The sequence below is a fragment of the Trachemys scripta genome, chromosome 2 (genome assembly GCF_013100865.1).
Source record: "Trachemys scripta elegans isolate TJP31775 chromosome 2, CAS_Tse_1.0, whole genome shotgun sequence".
NCBI classification, from domain to species: Eukaryota; Metazoa; Chordata; order Testudines; family Emydidae; genus Trachemys; species Trachemys scripta.
The window spans coordinates 246,948,740-246,971,400 of NC_048299.1; the positions used below are offsets into that span (position 1 = coordinate 246,948,740).

The 22,661-nt window shown below is 47.2% G+C and overlaps 1 protein-coding gene across 3 annotated transcripts in view; it reads right to left on the reverse strand.

The window, feature by feature from the left end:
* RRM2B (ribonucleotide reductase regulatory TP53 inducible subunit M2B) overlaps window positions 1–10,828 on the reverse strand; it is a 35,924-nt gene extending 25,096 nt beyond the window's left edge. The window contains exon 1 of one of the 3 annotated variants that reach the window (XM_034763403.1): window positions 10,660–10,828. In XM_034763403.1, the coding sequence (XP_034619294.1) occupies window positions 10,660–10,713 (54 nt within the window). In that variant the 5' untranslated portion in view covers window positions 10,714–10,828. Of the gene's footprint in view, window positions 1–437; window positions 667–3,197; window positions 3,502–10,659 lie in introns of those variants that run through there. The other 2 variants (XM_034763404.1, XM_034763405.1) reach the window with 2 other exon arrangements.
* Window positions 10,829–22,661: the final 11,833 nt, after the last annotated feature.

The following is a 22,661-nucleotide window of genomic DNA, read 5'->3' on the forward strand; positions in this document are numbered from 1 at the left end:
AGTGTCATTTCAGAGGATTGCTTCCCCGTTATTACTCCAGTATGTGCAATATGATGGAGAAACCCAACTTGCATTTTCAAGATTCATGGAGCAAACATTGAACTGAACGCACATACACATGCAAGATCACATAAACTACCAGTTTGTGTCTAGCACAGTTACTCGGGGCTTGTCCACGCAGGGATGTTACACCTGATTAGCTCTGGTTTGCTCCCATTAAAGTCCTTATGTCCACACATACTGTTTTTAAGTACATTATTCAGCGTCTCAGATTGCAGTAATTAACCCTGTTTGGAACAGGAAAAACTTTACATTGAGGTTTCCCTCCCCCCACTTTAGAGTTTGTGTGGATGCATTCCTAACTACTCTAATTGTGGCAGTCCTCCCACTGCTACCAGACTGCAATGCTTTATACCTGCATCAACCTGTCTGTGTACCTGTGTGCCTTCGACTGCTCAGGTTTCATCTTCACTGGATGTCATCCTCCTATTTAAATGCTGATGGGTAGCCAGATGTGCCCCTTTTTGATACCAGGAAGTAGTGAGTTCACGCTCCCAGGCTCATATTCCCATTATAGCAGTCATGTACCTTGGTACTTTCGTGTGGACCCCAGCAGAGCTCCTGGACTTGACTGCCCTCTTTGGAGAGCTGCACATCCAGTTATAACTGCATAAGAGAGTCACCAGAATGCAAACATCTAAAAGCCATTGTCAAAGCAAATGCCTGCGAGGGACACTCCCAGACTTGGCTCCAGTGCCATATCAAAACAAAGGAGTTCTGGCAAAAGTACCTGAAGACAAGGGACAAGAACAGGACCACTGGTAATGCTCCTACCACCTTGCCCATACTATGAGCCACTGGACACCTGACCCAGAGGATTTGGATATTATACAAGAACCCCATATGGACAGCCACCCTGAAACTGCTGTGGTGGAGAACTCTACCAGGAAGTATTACATAGTGTAACAGAATAAAACTGTACAGGGGGATTTAAACAACATTTTCTGGTACTGGCTGTCCACTACAATGTTGAAGGTCAGCCTGCTCAACCTTTAAACGCTGCCCTGCCCCACTCAAAATGGCACCCACAACAGAGACTTAAAGCTATACAGTTTTATTTCCCTGAAGTATAAAATCCCACAATCATCAGTATCACAGGGATCAAAAAAGATCAAACACATTGCATGGCAAGCACATTTACAGTAGCAGCAGATACAGGAACCAACGAAGCAGCAGAAATTTTACTTTGCATCATAGTTTTACCAATGCACTGAGATTTAGGTGTGATGGGTTGGACCCCCCCTTTCGTGGTGCCACCTGCTGTGCTGGGGTCCCAATGAGCCTGCCCATTCCAACAGCCTGGGCTCCCTCACCCTGTCTTAATGCACACGCATATAGGAACACACCCACCTGTAGAATCACACAGTCTGCAATCAGCTCTGTGTGGGAAGACCCAGCTCAGGGAATTGCCCAGCACTCTGGTGCACACACCCTCTGGAATGTGAACCCAAAATTACATTGTCTCGCGCTGTATAGAGATCGATACAGCATAAGCTCATGAAATTCACCCCCTCCCTTAAGGTGGAGGAAGATATGCAAGCCTCCCCCCCTCCCCCATCATGAATTGCACAAACTGGGTTTTGGAATAAACAAAAAACAAGTTTATTATCTACAAAAGATAAAATTTAAGTGATTATAAGGGATGGAAGACAAATTAAAGCAGATTACTGAGCGAATAAAACACGCAAACTAAGCTTAATACGCTCAGGCCTTGTCTACACTGGAAAGTTTCTGTGAAGTAAAGCAGCTTTCTGTGTTGTAATTCCTGAGATGTACACACTACCAAGCCACTTCGTGCACAGAAACAGCGCTGTAAAAATACCACCCCTACAAGAGGCATACAGCTTTCTGCGCCAGGGTTACAGAGCCGCGATGCGAGAGTAGACACCCTGGTCGATTACAGCGCTGCGATTGGTCTCCGGGAGGTGTCCCACAATGCCTGCTCTTGCCTCTCTGGTCATTGGTTTGAACTCTACTGCCCTGCCCTCAGGTGACCAACCGTCATCCTCACCCCGTAAATTCCTTGGGAATTTTGAAAGTCCCCTTCCTGTTTGCTCGGTGATGCGTGCAATGGTCTCAGAGCATCGTTCCAGGTGGTCATGACTGCTCCACACACCAAGCGATCCCCAGCTTGGAGCAATGCCGAGCTGCTGGACCTCATCAGCATTTGGGGAGAGGAGGCTGTCCAGTCCCAGCTGCGCTACAGCTGTAGGAATTATGATACCTACGGACAGATTTCACGATGCATGACAGAAAGGGGCTAGGATCGGGACACACTGCAGTGCAGGGTCAAAATGAAGGAACTGCAGAACACCTACCACAAGGCGTGGGAGGCAAACCACCGCTCCATTGCTGCACCCATGAGCTGCCAGTTCTACAAAGAGCTGGACGTGATACTCGGTGGCGATACCACCTCCACTATGGATACCTCACTGGCTCACGTGCCAGTCGAGAGTGGACCAAGCCAGGAGGATGAAATCTTGGACGAGGATGTGGAGCGGGAGAGGGACCCAGAGGCGAAGGACAACTCGGAGGCCAGCGATGCATGCAGCCAGGAGCTCTTCTCTACCCTGGAGGAGACTAGCCAGTCACAGCTGTCGGAGCTTGGCGAAGCATAAACAGGAGAGGAGTCCCCTGGTAAGTGGCTTTGATTTGGGGAATTGCTGAAGCGAGTTGTTGGGGGCAGAAGGGTTGCAGAAAGCAGGCTTGTGTCTGTATGATGCGCGTACTACCACGTGCCTAGTCTGAGTGCCAGAACAGGCTCTTGATTGATTCCCTCACTTCACAGGAATCTGCCTCAGAGATCTCCAGGAACTCTCATGGAGATACTGGGCAATCCACTGCCGCAGGTTCTTTGGCAGAGCTGCTTTGTTTCTTAACCCCATTAAGTGTAACTTTCCCATGCCACGTTGCCATCACTGGGGGTGGGGGGAGGTGGACACACCACTGCTGCACACAGGCGAGCCGCACAAACAGTCTTGGAGAAGACCGTCCGTTGATTCCCTGCTCACCCTCAGCAACGAGATATCTTTCATAATGAACACAGCCTGTGGAAAATGTGGTGCCCCAAGAACCATGTGGCCAGTGTACAGTAGAGTCTGGGAACACAGATTTCTCCTGTCCCTGCGGCTACTCACCATTTTGGGGGTCTTGTGGCTCATCTGTGCTTGCCTGTGGTCAGCCAGTTAGGGACAGGTATGTGAATAGTGGCTGAGTTTTAAATCACTAAATCAGTGGTCTGTGTGTTGCAAACAATACTGCTGCTGTAAAATGTTGCGTTTGGCTTCACAGATATGACCTTGGGAATCCAGTCTCCATCTTTGTTATCGACAGCTGAATGACTGCACAGAATTAGAAAGCGGCCACGAAGAACTAAGGAGAACTTTCTGTGTGAGGTCATGATGCACTCTGCAGCTGAAAAACAGGAATTGAAGGAGTGGCGGGACAGCAAGAAGATGGACCAAAAGGAGAATGCGGTGCGCCAGAATGAAGCCATGGAGCAGCTCTTAAATATTATGGAGCGCCAAGCGGACACGCTCCAAGCACTACTAGCACTGCAAACCAAGCAGCTCCATGACCGACATCCCCTGCAGCCACAAAACTCTTTCCCATGCCCCCCCAGACACCGCCAACACACTCTTATCAACCTCCTGGCTCCAGTCTGTACCCGCAGCATTCCACTCCTCCCCCGTTACAATCCAGCACTGCGGCCTCCTACTACCCACTGCACTCAACACCCGTCCCTCTGCAGTTTAGCCCTGCTGAAGTACAATACATCGCTGCACTGTACTCCAAAGGACAAGGCTGCATATGATACCTGGACATACTCAAATCTTTAACTGTCCCGGGACCCCACCTTCCCCTGGGACCTTCCCTTCCTCCATTCCCCTCAGTGCTGGTGTAGTTTTTTTTTGTCTGTCTCTCTCCTCCGGTTGTTGTTTTTTAATAAAAGAATTGTGTTGGTTTGAAAGCAAACAGAGCCCTGCAAAGCAACAGGAAATTTTCTTAAACCTTCATAATGCATCGTCTGCACCAATCACAATCACCTCCTAGCATTACAAGCACTGCACTCCCAAGCATAGCAACAAATATTAGTGGCTTTCGGCTTTAAATTCCTGCTTCAAGGCATCTCTGATCCTTATGGCCCCGCACTGCACCCCTCTAATAGCCCTGGTCTCTGGCTGTTCAAATTCAGCCTCCAGGCGCTGAAACTCAGCGGTCCAGCCCTGAGTGAAGCTTTCACCCTTCCCTTTACAAATATTATGGAGCATACAGCACGCACCTATAAGCGTAGGAATACTGTCATCGGCCAGGTCCAGCCTACCAGGATCACAATTGGCATTTCTACTTTCCCTACAGCGATCTTCTGATCTGGGAAGAAAGTCCCTGCTTGCAACTTCCTGAACAGGCCAGTGTTCCGAAAGATGCATGCGTCATGCACCTTTCCGGACCAGCCTGCGTTAATGTCCATGAAATGCCCACAGTGATCCACAAGCGCCTGGAGAACCATAGAGAAATACCCCTTGCGATTAATATACTCGGTGACTACGTGGTCTGGTGCCAGAATTGGAATATGCATGCCATCTATCGCCCCTCTGCAGTTAGGGAAGCCCATTTCTGCAAACCCATCCACAATGTCACTCACATTGCCCAGAGTCAGTGTCTTTTGGAGCAGGATGTGATTAATGGCCCTGCACATTTCCGTCAACACAAGTCCAACAGTCGACTTTCCCACTCCGAACTGGTTAGCGACCAATTGCTAGCAGTCTGGAGTAGCCAGCTTCCACAGTGCAATCGCCACGCACTTCTCCAACTGCAGGGCAGCTCACATTCTTGTGTCCTTGCGCCAGAGGGCTGGGGCAAGCTCATCACACAGTCCTCATCCAAAAGTTCTGCAACCAATGCTTGTCATCCCAGACGTGCATCACAATGCGATCCCACCACTCAGTGCTTGTTTCCCGAGCCCAAAAGCGACGTTCCACTGTGGTCAGCACCTCTGTGAATGCCACAAGCAATCTTGTGTCGGAGCTGCTATGCATGGCAAGATCAATGTCACACTCTTCTTGTCTTTGTAGTTTAAGGAATAACTCCATTGCCACTTGTGACGTGTTAGTCAGAAATAGCAACATACCAGTCAACAACGCGTGATCCATTCCTGCAGACCTAAGACGCAGCGCGTGCAGTACACAAACCACTGAAAGATGGCACCAAATGTGGACGGAAGCACTGAGATGCGAAGCAATGCATCACAGGGCATTGGGACAGGACCCAGGATGCCCCACGACCCCCTCCGCCTTCCCACAACTCTTAGCGGCAGAAAAGAGGAAGAGATGCTCTGTGGGATATCTGCCCAGAGTGCACCGCTCCAAATACCGCTGCAAGTGCAAGAAGTGTGAACACGTTATTGTGCAGGCAGCTGACAGTGTGAACACACAACGGTTTTCCTTCAGCCCTCTCTGAGCGGTGCTGTAACTGCCGGCACTGGAACTCTGCCAGCATAGACACACCCTAAGGAATACTCGCTACAAATAATTTCTCACCCTAAATGTTGTTTCAAGCAGGTTGCAGAGTTTCTTGAAGGTAAACTACACTGCTTGCAGCTTAAATCACCAGGAATTCCTTTTACAGGCTGATCTTTCTCGCCTGGGCTCAGCCCCTGCCTCTCCCAGCTTAGTTCCTTTGATCCTTCAGGTGTTTTCAGTAGTCTTACTTCTTGGGCAGTGGAGAAGAGCCCCGATTCATTCATTACCCAGTCTTAAATAGGATTTGCATATGGTGGGAATCTTGTTTTCTAGTTTGACCCCCACCCCGTTCCCATGGACAAGTACCAGCATTTCAAGATGGTATCCTGTATCAGGTGAAATGATCACATGATCCTGCAGTGTCAATGCAGCATCCCAGGAAACTTCTCAGGAAGGACGGAGATTAGTATCTTCAAAGTCCGATTGTCCTTCCTAATAGCCCACTCAGGCTGACTGCATACTGCCTGGTGGGCGTTCTCCAGGTGAAAACACAGTTGTAATTATTATATAGTTAATATTTCTAACTTCAGATATAGAAATGATACATGCATACAAATTGAATTACATTCAGTAAATCATAACCTTTTCAATGATGCCTCACATGACCCATCTTGCACAAAACGTATCTTAGTTATGCCATATTCATATCATAAGCATATCTCTATGACGAATATGGGGTTTAAGAACACATTAGGTACATTAAATTTTATGGAGGTACATTGCCAAAAGTCAGTCTACAGAGGCATTCCACAATGCACAGAGATTGCAAGATGCAAGATATTACCTCACCCACCTTCTCTGTCTAGAGATTGCAAGGCATTTTAAATCATTTCCTCAACACTGGTAATGCTGTGTCTCCAAACCAATTATTGAAAAAGTTTATTTTGCAGTGCACTCTGCTGATCTACAGGTGTTTATAAACGGGAATTTCAATCCAAGCGTGCTCTCTGTTAGCATGCGCATTGTAAGGCAATGCAGCTCTCTCAGGGCTGTCCATATAGCTTGTGTTTCCCTTCTTCTCCGGCATTAGCTAAAAGGCACCATCCTGGCAAACAGAGGTGCAGCTTATTTTCCCAGTTTGCCCATTGTCTTTTTTAACAATATCGTTCTATGTCTTCTGGGGACTCACCTCAGGGTAACATCCTCCAATGTAAGGACAGCCTGCAGGAGTGAATGTGCAATTACTAACCTGCCCCTCACTGTCTTCCACCCATTCACCCCACAACTCCCCATCCACCTAGCTTCGGAATAGGGGGCATATACAAGAGGGAAGTAACCTGGAAAACGATGGAGGAGATCTCAAAGCAAACCCCAGAGTGGGAAAAGAAGATGAGAAGGACATTCCAAAACAGTGGGAACAATAACATTTTATCAGCAGCAGCATGGAGACTAGCATTGGGACAATAAGTACTTCTCCTTTTTCAGATTTCCCTCAGCACCTGTAAGACCGTGACCTGGCCATACAAGGGCCTTATCTGCTAAAATGAAGATGATCTTCCAATTACCAACAGCCTTCTACTGAAAGAAGCAGGGAGCTCAGCTGCTTGCGTGGTGTCAGGATGGTCCTGTGACTAAGGTAATGACTGGGATTCAGAGGACCTAGGTTCTAATCCTGTGTAGAATAAATATGAAATTAAAGAATTAGAGTTTGATTAAGGACATGTGTGTGTTGTAAAGAAAGGCCCTCACTAGCAAGTACAAGGAAAGCCTTGAAAATAATAAGTTACAAGGCCAGAAGTAATAAAGTAGGGAGGATGTCTGGTTGAAAGACTAACTAATGAGTAAGGTTAACATTTTGTCACAATTACTTTTAGAAAAAGTCTAGGATAGGTCACAGGAAACAAACAAAACTTCACAGAAGCTCATGACCCGTTCCTGACTTTTACTAAAAATAACTGTGACAAAATGGGGCTGACAGTGGGATGAAAGCCTGAGCCCTGCTGCAGTTGATAGTTCCAGCCCCACTACACTGGGGCTGAAGCAGAAAATGTTTCAGAAGTCTCTGGAAGTCATGAAATCCATGACATCATCTTAGCTTTACTAATGAGATAAGGGGAAGCTTCTAAAAAGAAGGCCTCTGACCCATAGGGGTGACTGGAGATGGTTTTAAATAAAACAAAAAGAATCTGTTTTCAAATGAGCCAACATGGCCCATCCCAACCAGTACACCTGTGTTAAAAATCTATGTGAACCTAAGTGCAATGAAAAAAACTACTGAGCAGCAAGGAAGAGGAGAAGAAAGGCCTTGGGAAGAAAGGTGGTGGTAACGATTATCTGGATTAAGACTAGAAATAAGGGTGAACTGTCTCAAACAGGCTTTCAGCTGAAGTCAATAATTGGCAATGACATCACTTGTTTGTTAAAGGGCATAAGAAAGAAAACTCTTAGAGGCTTTATTGCTAATACCTGCATCACCGCAGTGGAGCCAACCAATATGGGTCTAATCACTATGATTATGGGCTATGATTATGTCACAGAAGTCACGGAATCTGTGACTTCCAGAGACCTCTCTGACGTTTTCTGCCCCAGGGTTGGACTGCTGTCAGCAGGCAGCCCTGCAGCTCTCAGCTGCTGCTGCTGGATGACCCCAACAGCTCCTGGCTGCTGGGCAGCAGGAGGACCCCGGAGCTCCCACTCACTGCAGATGGCTGAGATCCCCACAGCTGCCCAGCCACGGTGGTGGCAGGAGCCTCCCACCCCCACCCCAGCAGCCCAACCGCAGCAGGGGGACCCTGCAGCAGCCCAGCCCAGCCCAGAGGGACAGCAGGTGGACCTCCTGCAGCTGCCCACCCACCAGGGTGGAGATTGGGCCCCGCAGCAGCACAGCCACTGTGGGTGCTGGACACTTATGTCAGGGATATTTTTAGTAAAAATCACGGACTGGTCACAGGCAATAAATAAAAATTCACAGAAGCCCATGACTGGTCTGTGATTTTTACTAAAAATATCCATGACAAAATCTGAGCCCTTACTAATAACCCCTGGCTTTAACCTGTTCGTAAGTATCTTGATCAAATGCTTATAAATGTTTTGTTACTGTTTAGGTGTAGTAAACTGCTTATTATTTAGGTTTTTTAGCCATGTTAGAGCAATTGTATTGACCTCTGGATTTAATAAAGGTATCAAAGTCATGCTAACTCATCCATACTGCACTACGCAGATCTTTTGATTTTGATCTGCAGTTTGACTTGCATCCACACTGCAAAATGACAAGGCTTGGATCTGAGATACAGCAGGACTCACGCTCTGACTCCCCCAGCAGGATCCTGGAACCCCAAGACCAGAGTGCTTGCTGATCCAAGTCAGACTGAGTGGTTGTGGACAGAAGGGGGGCTTGGGCTCAAACCTGATCAGAGCCTGGATTCAACATGCCATGTAGATATACCTTAAGTGTTTGTACAGTACCTAGCACAAGGGGGTCCTGATCTTGGTTGGGGCTCTAGACATTACTTGAATATAAATTATCAACAAATTGTGCTGGGATCTCTGCATAGCTATCAATATCTAAACAGTGGGGTAACAGACAAATCACCAAATATACTTGGCTTCCAACTGCTGGAGATTTTGTTTGGATTCTAGTGAATTTCAGCACTTACAGATTGCATTACAAGTAAATTAATTATCACAACCCTCCCCAGAGAAGATAGTATTTACCTATCTTTTTAAGTCAAACCCCTTAACATCACTGTAAGGGGAGGGCTTAACCAAATTTAGGAAAGAAAAAAATAAATACACATAAACACTTAAAATTTATTTGTCATTTCCCTAGAATTTAGCCATTACTATATGATAGAGTTCAAACGCTCCCCCAGGACCTATATGTTCCTGGTGTAGCCAGAACTCCCATTGAAATCAAGGAGTGCATGCTCAGACTCAGCTCAACAAAGATATCCCATATTTTAAAATCAAAATGTTTTATTATGAACTTTGCCAAACAGACCAAACCAAAGGATGTTTGGCTGCCCTGATGTCCATTTTTTTTAGACTTTTTCTAAGCAAAAATGTATTTCATTACACAGATGCTGTCAACTTAAAAAACAAAACACTTTCGTCTGAATAACTTTACCAGTTATTGTTAGCCGTAACACCCTAAGTCACTAGGTCCAAGGAGAGAATACTTCAGCGCTTCACAATGATACTAAAACAATAAAGGACAGCACTGTGTCAGCACATCTGTTGTCCCTGGGAGTCATTCACACAAGGGAGAAGAGAACTACATTAAAACATACACATATATAAATTCAGGAAGATGTGGCTGCAAAAGAAAGAAAGGCAAAAAGTAGAGACTGAAGCTTAGTCTACATTAGCAACAATATGTTGGTATAACTATGGTGAAAAATCTACACCCCTGAGCGACGCAGTTATGCCGACCTAACCCCTGGTGTAGGCAGTGCTATGGCAACAGGAGGGCTTGTCCTGGCTCCCGCCTCTCAGGGAGGTGGAGTACCTCTCTCATCAGCAGGTATGGTCTTCACTGAAGCGCCACAGCTGCCCTGCTGTGGCATTTTACGGGTAGACAACCCCTGAGAGCAGGAGTGCCCATTGGATACTATGACCATAGCACTGCCAACCGCAAGCAGACAAGTCCCCGTTCACCCCCAAGAGTTGTTAAGCCCATGAGATTTGATATAGCCCCAGGGCCTGGGTTTTTCATAGCTGCCTTCCGGTGCACATTGTCCAGCTTCTCTTCGCACCCCCAACCCGAGGCCGAGCGGGGAGGCGCCATGCGAGTCTAACGAAGCTCGTGGCTCCACAAACTGGGGCTTCGGAAGAACACACCCGAAGCCAGCAGCCCCGGCTCGCGCCCCGCTCGCCAACCTCCGAGGAGCCGCACTTGAGACAGACGCTGACCCGTCCTCAGCGCCAGCGGCCGGGTGAATAAAGCACCGGCGCCTCCGTTCCCGGCTCGCCGAGCACCTGCCGCACCGCGCTGCCCACCCGCGGTAGGCCTGGCCCCGCCGCTCGCGAGTCATGGCTGAGCCCGAGGCCCCCGGACCAGGCTGCTACGGGCCGGCCGCAGCGCGAGCCAGCTGGGCGCGTGACCCGCCCCAGGGCCAGGCGTCCCGGCAGCGCTTACCCGCTCCGGCCCTACGGCCTCCTGCGGCGGAGCGCGGCCCCGGCGCTCGCCCATGGCGCGCGGCGGCCAAGCGGGGCTGCGCCACGGGCCGGAGGGTCACGCTCGACCGGCGCTGCGGAGCCGCTGGAACGTTACAAACGGCGCGGCTGTTCTGTTGGTACGGAGCATGCGCGTTCCGATTGCGCATGCTCAGTGAGCTCGGCTGAAGCCGCTGCCCTCCCGGCTGTTCACGGGGGCGGAGCAGAGGCGCGAAGAGGCCTGAGGGAGCGGGTGAAATATTTTACACCCCCCTTTCCCCGCCACAAGTGGCAAGGGCCTGCCCGGGCTTGCTGTTCCTAAGAGCCCCCTGCCAGGCCCATGGCTGCATAAGGCTCCTGGAGTGGGCAGGTGTGGCTCTGGGGGCTGCCCTGGGCCTGTCACATCTGCAAGGGGAGAGGCGCCTTGAAGTTACTCACTCCGCTCCGAGCACCGCAGCATTGACCTGCGTTAGCTGGAGGCAGCCTGCTATTTAACTGACCTTTTCCTAGCAAAAAGCACAGGAAAAAGCATATGCATATTTATCCGAAGAAGTGGGCTGTAGTCCACGAAAGCTTATGGTCTAAAATTCGTTAGTCTCTAAGGTGCCACAAGTACTCCTGTTCTTTTTGCGGCTACAGACTAACACGGCTGCTACTCTGAAACTTTTCCTAGCAAGTAATCCTGACTGTCTGAAGGGCTGCTAGTAGCTTCAGCCATCAGCTGTGACAGTGGTTCTAGGAGAGCGCCTGCTGTCTGCAGCATGAGTTTCTCAGACACATTTGTTCTTGGGGACCACGTGACAGCATGGCAGAATGATTGCCTGGTTTGGTGTCAAAATTTCTCCAGCTTCCTTTGATCCACTCAGGGAGATTGCTTTCATCAGCTGCCATTTTGCCTTTCTCCAGCAGCCTAGTGCTTTTTCACATGTCACCATGTCTGTGTAGAACCTGCATTCCACATGTTCACCAGAGGCCAGATTTTTAAAAGGGGTGTTGGTGTCACTAGGCATAACCCTAGGTAACTCGGGAGGGTGGAAGACCACGAGTGTCGATGAACCCTTCCTGCTCTAGGCCTAGATGAACCAAAGCTCCTCCATGTTTGAACTTCAATCAACCTAACAAGCCAGCAACAGTAAATGGAATGTGTAACAGTCAGTTATCAGTTGCAACACCGCTCAAACCGGTATAAAGCGGTAGTAATAAGGCCTGCATGCTTCTGGCTGAAAGGCAAGATAACAGATCAAAGGGACAAGGACAAGATAACAGTTCAAAGAAGAGTTACTAACGAGCTAGACTTATAGCCGCCAAGATGACTTAACTGCTTAAATGTAATTGCTACTGCTTAATGTAACTGCTATGGGGGGCGGGGAGGGAAGAGCTTAGTTACAGTAAAGTATAAAAAAAGAAAAATTGCTTATGTTGGTGTGCTTGATCTGAGACGTGCCAAGTCTCCTTGCACCACTTTGAGATCTCAAATAAACTTTGCTTCTCCACCCTGGTGTGCTCATTGGCATGATGCACACCGGGCAACGAACCCCGCTGTTGCTTTCCTCGGGCACTCCGTGCCGGCAACAGGGGGAAAGTACATAGTACAGTGGTTCTCAAACTTTTGTACTGGTGACCCCTTTCACACAGCAAGCCTCTGAGTGCGCCCCCCCCCCCCCCCATAAATTAAAAATACTTTTTTATATATTTAACACCATTATAAATGCTGGAGGCAAAGCAGGGTTTAGGGTGGAGGCTGACAGCTCACGTAATAACCTCATGACCCCTGAGGGGTCCCGACCCCCAGTTTGAGAACCCCTGACCTAGTAGATACTTTTGAAAATTAGTTGCCTAAATTAAAATAAGATATCTTAATAAACTAAAATAGTTGCCCTATACTATCTCAAATGAAATCCTTCTAAAAGGCAAATATCTACTGTATTTTTATAAAGCAACAAAAAGTCCTGTGGCACCTTATAGACTAATGGATGTATTGGAGCATAAGCTTTCGTGGGTGAATACCCACTTCGTCAGACACATGAAAGCTTATGCTCCAATACATCTGTTAGTCTATAAAGTGCCACAGGACTTTTTGTTGCTTTTTACAGATCCAGACTAACACGGCTATCCCTCTTGTATTTTTATAGTTATACAACATACAATATGGTTATACAACCATGAGATAGACTGACAACCACAAGTATTCAAAAATCATGAGTTATACACACAAAAGTTATGAAAGTGAAATACATATATGTGGGTTTCTCTTACTTTGCCATTCTGTTTGTAAGCCTTTAGAGCAGGGGTAGGCAAACTACAGCCCGCGAGCTCCCGCTGGGGAGCGTGGTCTGGGGCTTGCTCCAATCCAGTGCTCCAGCTGGGGAGTAGGGTCGGGGCCACTCCATGCGGCTCCCGGAAGCCACTGTATGACCCTGCTCCGGCACTCCAGCCGGGGTGCAGGGTCAGGGATGCTCCACACGGCTCCCGGAACCTGCGGCATGGCCCCACTCCAGTGCTCCAGCTGGGGTGCAAGCCACACCACGCAGCTTCCAGAAGCTGCAGCATGGTCCCATTCTAGCTCCTCCGTGCTCCAATGGCCCCTTCCAGCACTCCAATGGGAGCTGCAGGGGCAGTGCCTGAGGACGGGGCAGTGTGCACAGCTGTCTGGCCGTGCCTCCACATAGGAGCCGGAGAAGGGACATGCTGCTGCTTCTGAGAGCCGCTTGACTTAAGCGCCGCTCAGAGCCTGCACCCCTGAGCCTCTCCACATGCCCCAACCCCCTGCCCCAACCCTGATCCCCCCTCATGCCCTCCAACCCCTCAATCTCAGCCCAGAGCACCCTCCTGCACCCCAAACCTCTCATCCCTAGCCCCACCCCAGAGCCTGCAACCCTAGCTTGAGCCTGCACCCCTTCCTGCACCCCTATCCCCAGCCCAGGGCCCCCTCCTGCACCCTGAATTCCTCATTTCTGGCCCCACCCAGAGCCTGCACCCCCAACTAGAGCCCACACCCCAGCCCCAATTTTGTGAGCATTCATGGCCTGCCATACAATTTCTATTCCCAGATGTGGCCCTCAGGCCAAAGAGTTTGCCCACCCCTGGTTTAGGGTACACTAGCTTCATATTTTTGCAGTCTCCTTTCCCAAAGAATCCATATATCTAAAACAGGTCTACATTTCTAAAATATTCAATACCATTTTGGACTTCCAATAACATGCAATTCCCCCCTCCTTTTGTTTTAATAATTGAAAACTTATTAAAAATCCTTATGGCTGTAAGTAATTCCCCATCCTGCAAGCACCAAAGTGCACTCTTTACTTCATTTGTTGCATATATAAAAGTTGATTTTTCTACTGAAGTGTGTATCCTTCTAATTGCATATTTTAGTTTTGTAGCCTTTATGTGCTATATATTTGTTATGATACATTTCAGTGATGTTCTTTATTTTGACAGGTTTACTGTTCTGTCTTGCCAAAATCAAGGATTTTCTAAGATAAATTATCCTGTTACTCCTTTGAATTGGTTGCCTTTTGGAGAAACTAAAGTGCCTTTTCTCCACTATGTTTTTACAGGGAGATAGCTAATGCATCAGCTATCCCATGGTAAAAATACACATTTCTCAACCCTGAGGGGACAGATTATAATGCTGACTCAGACGTTAAATTAACCATTATGCATAGTTTGACCACTCTGATACTGACTGTGTGGCTAACACTGCTCCATCAGAGGCATTTCCATTTGGGCGAATGTCATGGAAAAACAGTTTAAAGCATTTTAACTAAAGGAATTAACATAGGCTCCCTGCCAACCCTCTCATTTTTCCTTATTAAGGGCATTTCTAGATAGTGTGATACTTAAGGTACAAAGTTAATGCACATACCTCACAGCACCTTAAACCCCTATGTGTGGATGCTTTCATTCAAAAGTAAATTCGTGTTAGTTTTGACAACAGTAGTCAGGGCCCCATGGAAGATTTAATGAGTCCTTCCACAAAGCACTATTAATAAGCAGACCTTTGACCTGCCTTGAACATTTTTTAAAGTTGGTATATATTCCACATCCATCATACCTTGCAACCCATGGGCCAGAGGACGAGGAAGTTGAGAGGCAGCAAATTATGACGGTCACAATTTGCTGGCTGGGGGCTGGTGTAAGGCAGGGGCATTAAATTGTGACAGAACAGCAAAAAGGAACGCCTAGATGTCAGTAATTGTGACGGATAGCAAATTGTAACATTGTGTGTAATTCTGTCACTGCATGTGCAAGCTAAGCAATCAGCCTGTGCGCAAGAGGTGGGTGAGGTCTGAGACTGGGGAATGGTCTGTCCCCATTCAAGTAAAACTGAAAACTCTATCTGGAAAGAGCAAACGTTCTTTTAAAAGCTTTTCTTTGAATTACACCAGGTTTGGGGGAAGTTTGGAAATTGTAACAAAGGATTAAAAATATTTTGCTCCTGTAACTAAGTGTGCACCACACATATATGCTGCTCCTATTAATCTGTCATACCCCAATTTACACTGGGAAAAAAAAACAGGACCCCCTCCAACTAAAAAAGGGGCAAGAAAATAGAAAAATCATGTGCCAGACCCCAAAGCAACCTTTTCCCTTCCTACACACAAGAGCAATCTGACCTGGACTTGCAAGCATTTATGAGGAGCAGCAGCCTTGTTATATGCAGAAACCAGAAAAAGCTACCAGTGTCCAAACTTCATGTAAAACCCAAATAGGTTTTTGGATTAAACAATAAAAGAGTTCTGAAAGGGCAAAATACTGAACACTTCACTCCACTGTTCTCTCTGGCACCTGGACCTGTAACCTTGGTGTTATTTGACTCATTTATCTTTTTCTCACTTCTGTATTCAGGTTGTTGCCAAATCCTGCCAGTTCTTTCTGGCCCATCCACACAAATTCAAACTGTGCACTTGCTAACCAATTGTGACATTCATGTGACCCATTTACAGCATGTACAGCTGAGTTGTGTCATAAGAGAACAAAGAGATGTCAAGGACCATGCTCACCTATGTGTCTGTACAGCACCTAGCACAATATGGGTACTACTGCACATCCACACCTACCAGTGTTTTGCTGTTTGTTAGTGCATTCTGGGAAGATTTAGGCAGTTACCTGTAATACCTTAAGAGTGGGCAGATTGATTGGAGGACAGGCATATACAGCAGCACCACCAGTACCTGGGTAATGCAAACGGGGATGTCCTACCACACAGACAGCTGGAAGGGAGGAGGAACAGCCAAACTGGTTGCAAAGGCAGAATAGCTAGGGGTGTTCCTGTCCAACCTGCAGAATGGCAGGTGTTACTAAGGGCATGTCTACACATACAGCGCTGCAGCAGCGCAATTGTACTGATGCAGCTGTGTCACTGCAGTGCGTCTGGTGAAGACACTATGCTAATGGGAGAGAGCTCAGCATAATAAAACCACCTCTGTGAATGGTAGAACCTATGCTGGCAGGAGAAGCTCTCCTACCGATGTAGTGCTGTGCACACGAGTGCTTAGGTCAGTGTATCTTGTCACTCGGGGGGGGGGGGGTGTATTCACACCCCTGAGCAACACATAAGCTGTAGTGTAGACATAGCCTAAGTGGTTACAGAAAACCCGCCTAGGCCACTGGAACAAGTGAAGCGCTTGACTGCCAGGTTTAGAGAGTATTAATCACGTATGTGAGCACAAACCATAGTCAGAGCAAACAATCCCACTAATGGTTAAAAGGGTGCGAACTGGTCAACTGCAATTCTCCCCTCTCCTTTTCTTGCTCTTCTCCATCTATCCAAAAATCCTTCAAAAAATATGCTCATTTGAATCCCTTCACTGGTTTCACGTTATCCTTTGCATGGAGTTCAGTTTTCTCATCCTCACTTTCAAGGCCCTGCACTATTCTGCTCCTGCCATTCAATTCCTTAACTGCACTCAAGCCACTCGCAGGGCACGGGATTGGAACTCAGGAGATCTGGATTCAGTTTCCAGCTCTGGCACAGAATCCCTGTTTGACATCACTTTGTCTCTTTTGGATCTCAGGCCTGGTCTACATTGGGGGGGTCGACCTAAGATATGCAACTTCAGCTACGAGAATAGCATAGCTGAAGTCGGCGTATCTTAGTTCGACTTACCTCGTGTCCTCACAGTGCAGGGTCAATTGCCGCAGCTCTCTCGTCGACTTTGCTTCTACCTCTCACCGAGCTGGAATTCAGCAGTCGACGGGAGAGCAATCGGGGACTAGATGCGATAAATCGATCCCCAATAGATAGATCACTACCCGCCGATCCGGCGGGTAGTGTAGACATACCCTCAGTTCCCAGGCTTTAAAGAGAAGACTAACACTTTTTAGGCTTTGTCTACACTGGCAAGTGAAAGACAATACTTTTGCCGTTCAGAGGTGTTAAAACACACCCACACCCCAAAAAGAAAAGTTTTGTCGATGACAAGCGCTGGCATGAACAGCACTTTGTCGGCAGGGCAAAGCTGCTGCCGCTTGTGGGGGGTGGAAGTTTTTTGTCGTCAGGAGAGCTCTCTCTTGCCAACAAACAGCAGCTATACTGCATGCCTTTTAGCGTCACAGCTGTGTTGCTAAAAGCTGCATAATCATAGGCGTGCGCACGGGGTGTGCCCAGGCACACCCTAATGCAAGGGTGGGCAAATGGTTCCACTCCCCAGCACGGCAAGCCACGAGGTCCACGCTCCCGGGCCGGAGCACCCGGCCGAGCGCAGCAAGCCTCCGGCTCCTCCCCCACCTTCCCCTGGAGCCATGCCGCCACGTGCAGCACTCTGTGGGCCGGGGCTGCGCGCTCCCACGGGGCAGTGTTTGGCTCCACAGAGAGGCTAGGAGCCTCATCTCATGGTAAGGAGTCCGGGGCCAGGGGGGTTGAATAAGGGGTGGGGGCAATCAGGGGACAGGATGGGTTGGATAGGGGGTGGAATCCCGGGGCGGGTGGTTAGGGGCAGGGGGTCTCTGGAGGGGGCAGTCAGGGAGTAGGGGAGATTGGATGGGGCATGGGAGTCCTGGGGTCTCTCCAGGGGTGGGGGGTGGATAGGGGTCAGGGCAGTCGGGATAGGGAGCAAGGAGGGTCCTGGAGGAGGCAGTTAGTGTGTGTGGGGGTCTCTGGAGGGGGTGGGCAGGGGACAAGGAGCTGGGGGGGGTTGGATGAGTCAGGAATTCTGGGGGGGCTGTCAGGAGGCAGGGGTGTGGTGAGGGGTTGTATGGGTTGGGAGTTTTGGGGATCCTATCGGGGGTGGGGAGCAGTTGGATAGGTGTGGGAGTCCCAGGGGTCTGTCTGGGGGAGGATGTGTGGATATGGGTGGGGGCAGTCAGGGGACAGGTAGGGTCCTAGGAGGGCAGTCAGGGGACAAGGAGCAGGGAGGCTTAGATAGGGGGTGGAGTCCTGGGGGGACAGTTAGGGGCAGGGGTCTCAGGAGGGGGTAGTCAGGGGACAAGGAGCAGGGGTGGTTGGGGGTTCTGAGGGGGGGGGAGTCAGGGGGCGGGAAGTAGGAGGGAGTGGATGGGGGCAAGACTAGGGCAGGGGCAGGGCTCCCTGGGTGCACACCCTAATTAAATGGGCTGCACACACCTCTGTGCATAGTGTAGACATAGCCTTAGAGGCGTTGGAATTGCCTGGCTGGAACAGGCCGACAGTCCATCTTGCATAACATCCTGTCTCCAACAGTAGCCAGAATCAGATGCTTCTGCAATAGGCAGAAGTGGAACTTCCATCTTCCTACCCTTTGTCTTGCTATTTGGATTGTAATTTCCTTGGGGCAGGGACTGGCCCATGTATCCTTAGCACAATTGGGTCCACGAGATATAAATGTATTTCAAACAAAAAATTTCTCCCTTTATACTCTTCTCCTGTTCTTGACTTCTATACTATCCTCTGCAACTGAAACAACTTCCCTATCCAGTAAGTGCTCTCCTTAAAATACATCTGTAAAGCCCTTCCACAGCCAATTGAATTACACTTTAAAAAAAAAAAAAAGACTGCTTTGAAAATGTCCCGTGTTCCTGGCCCTTTAGTATATTAGGTCTGATCTTCTTTATTTGTCCAGTCCAGACTGTAAATTCCTTGGGGCAGGGACAGTGTTTCCATCTGTTTTGAATGGCACTGAACTCCCTGTCAGCACTCAGTAACTGTCCATCAAAACAAGACAAAAACTCTGAAAAGAGTCAGGTATTCCCCAGCTGCATCAGATCACCAGGCAGATGGGAGGCAGCTGCTTAGCCACAGGAATAAAAAAATTATTAAAGTTAATGTTTAAAATTAAATATACACAAGTTAGAGGGAAGGTACTGTACATCAGGGTCAGGCTTGAGTTCTGAGGGATTACAGGTATTGGTTACAAGGATCATGAGATACATACATATCACATAACCAGCATAGACCGAGATTGGGGTGCGGAGTTTTTAAAGCATCGGTGGATAAGTGGGCTCGGGGACACCACCCATGGAATGTATTAAGAGTCCAGGTCAGTATCAGTGTAGCGAATAAGTACATGGGAACTACATTGTAGTCTGCAAGGAACTCAAGGCCAGAAAGTTATCTACCAACAGGGTTTATTTTTTAAAAAAAGGAGGGGAGGAGCAATTTGACCCATCAGATACCATAACAAAGAGGTACTAATTCTACTGTCAGGAAAGACAAAACACATCTCAGCAGAAGAAAACCAGAATACTTCAGTATTGTTGTAAGGGGTTTGATACCAGCCCATTATCATCAAATTGCATTTTCCCTCCCAACAAAAAAACCCACCCATCATCTATCACAGCAAAGTGTGAAGATAGGCATAGTCTAGGCCCTAGGGAAAGCCTGCTTACAAAGGGGACATGACACAAATGAGAGAGATTTAGGATCATTTTGTTTGGAATAGAGGATTACCGCAGAGCTGGGTGAGCGATTCTAAATTATGATCAATTCCTTATTACCTTTTCCTGTAGTATGAGAAGAGGTAATTCAATTACACTGATCACCACCACTTTTAAACAAAGTGTAAAAGGAAATATTACACACAGTATCAAGTAATCCTGTGGAATTCACTGCCACTGGGAACGAAGTCAAACACTATGGCCAGAAAGTTTGGCGGATTTGATAATTTTATTAATACCATTTGTAGTTACATATGTGAACATAATGGAAATCAGAAGGATGTCTCTAACCTGCTTTTGAATACCACTAAAATTCCTAGGTAGTTGTTCACCTGAGAGCTGCATTGATTTTTGCCTCTCCAGAAATTTAGGAGATTTTCTTCCTCCCAATGGTCCTCCATTAGCTCCAAGTGGTTTGTCCACAAAACTGCTTCATTATGAATATTTACTAAAGCATGTGTTCCTGAAACAGGCTTGAACATAATCTGCTGTTGATATCACAACAGTAAGTAACTGAAGGTGTCCCTCAGTTAGTTTCAAAGCTAGTCTCTGCTTTGACAGAGGAATGGTCCATGCACGAAAACCAGAAAGTCTGGCCTTCCTGAGCCAACACAACCATTAAAATTCTCTTCAGATGTTTGCACAGGAGGAAAACATTTGTCTTAATCAGTTGCTACATTTTTTCCTGCCTCTTCACTCAGGGCTTGTTTACATGGGTTTTTCCACAATGGAGTAGCTGACCTGATGCAAACCCCTCACATGGCTATGTTGCACTGATGTACTGGCAGATGTACTGCACTGGTGTAAAAATGATTTGTACTAGCAGAGCTTACCCCAGTTTCAGTAAACAGCTCTGATGCAAGTCACTTTTTACACTAGTGCAGTACATCTGCCCTAGGGGTTTGCATCAGCCCCAGGCCCAAACTGTGGTGTAGACAAGCCCTGAGGTCATAGTAAGAGTCAGGTGCTGGGAAGCATTTCCAGCTAGCAGAAGTGGCTATTCAGAAGGCAGATCAAAAGACCGTGAGAGCATGTACTATGGCCCAGGCTGTTGAAAAAAGGTTAAACAAAGTTTGGTTTCTCCCTAGTGCTGGGGCCTAACAGCAATGATACTTTAAGACTTACAAACATTGCAGGGGTTGACCTTTAAAAGGTACAGGGGGGTGGGGATAGGAGGGGAAGGAGACATCACTCCCAAATATTCCTAGCCAATGCCAAGCCACCAAAAGGCTTGTGTGGAATTGTAAATATGACCTTTCAGAATTTCCACTTATTTTCCAGAAATTTAACTTTCATTTAGAATTTCTTGGCTCTCAGGGGTGTGTATTTTTTTAAAATAACAATATCCTAATAAGGACTAAGTATTATCTAGACCATTCCTAACAGGTGTTTGCCTAACCTGCTCTTAAAAATCTCCAATGATGGAGATTCCACAACCTCCCTAGTCAATTTATTCCAGTGCTTAGCCACCCTGACAGTTAGGTTGGACATTAGGAAAAACTTCCTAAACCTCCCTTGTTGCAATTTAAGCCCATTGCTTCTTGTCCCATCCTCACTGGTTAAGAACAATTTTTCTCCCTGCTCCTTGTAACAACCTTTTATGTACTTGAAAACTGTTATGTCCCCTCAGTCTTCTCTTTTCCCGACTAAACAAACCCAATTTTTTCAATCTTCCCTCCTAGGTCATGTTTTCTAGACCTTTACTCATTTTTGTTGCTATTCTCTGGACTTTCTCCAATTTGTCCACATCTTTCCTGAAATGTGGCGCCCAGAACTGGACACAATATTCCAGTTGAGGCCTAATCAGTGCGGATTAGAGCAGAAGAATTACTTCTCATCTCTTGCTTACAACACTCCTGCTAAAACATCCCAGAAGGATGTTGGTGGGTTTTGGGGCGGGGGGGGGGGGGGGGGCAAACATTACACTGTTGACTCATATTTAGCTTGTGGTCCACTATGACCTTCAGATCCCTTTCCACAGTACTCCTTCCTAGGCAGTCATTTCCCATTTCCTATGGGAGGTAAGGAAGTATTCTCAATTCTACAGATAAGAAAGCTGAGGCATAGAGATGTGTGTAGAATATTACAAAGAAAGCCCATGGTGGAATTGGGTATAATTCCAGGTTGCTCTTGGCTTCCAGTTCTATACTTTAACCACACAAGCATCTTCCCTCCTAAATCAAATCTTGAGGGATTTCCCCCAAACCCCACCACAACAATTCTCAATTACTGCCTGGAAGCATTTCACAGAAAACCTTCCAATAAAAAGCTGAAAATTCATGGAAAGTAACTTTTCAGTTATCTAACACAGTTTCTCAATGACCAGTCTGTGGACTGGCACTGGCCTGAGATCTCTCTGACACAGTTTAGGAAGGCAACGAGATGGTCCCTGGTATAAAAATGGTTGAGAAACACTGATCTAACACAAGGAATTCAGCATGTCTGAGTCATTTGTTCAGTGATAAAATTTGTAAGACAGTTTCAACACAAAATAATAGGAAATTTTAAACTAGGACAGGCAAGTTAAAAATCTTAGGGAAAATATGACGCACCCAACAAGAGGGAGAATCCAGTGTTAAAAGAGGTCTACTGTAGGAAATAGTTTGCAATGTAATTGGTGGCAACAAAAAAGGCTGCTGCAGTTTTGGGGTGCACAGAGACATTTCACAAATCAGGAATGTACTGTCTTCTCTACACAGTTCTAGTGCAGCTGCAGCAGGCACATGATTCCATTTCAATTATCCAGATGTCTTTGAGGGCCAACTAAAAACTTCATATGATCAGTTTAAGATATAAAACTGAAATTTGTTTATGAACATTTGGATTTGGGACAAATGTCAGATAAACTGAAATTTGGATAACTGGGGATTTGACTGTATCACAATCAGTCCTGGGCAAACCACTAGTAGAAAGAAACTGGAGGGAGTTCAGAGAAAAACAGCAATAATTTAAAGAGGGCTGGAAGGACTGATAAATGAGAAAAAATTAAAAGTTAAATATACATAACTTGGTCAAGAGACAAAAGGGAGAGGTAAATTTATGAACACCTGAAGAGTGTAAACAGAATGGAAAGGAGCTATTTAGGATAGTGGAAGGTGTATAATTATGATATATACTACATTTTGGTTATGA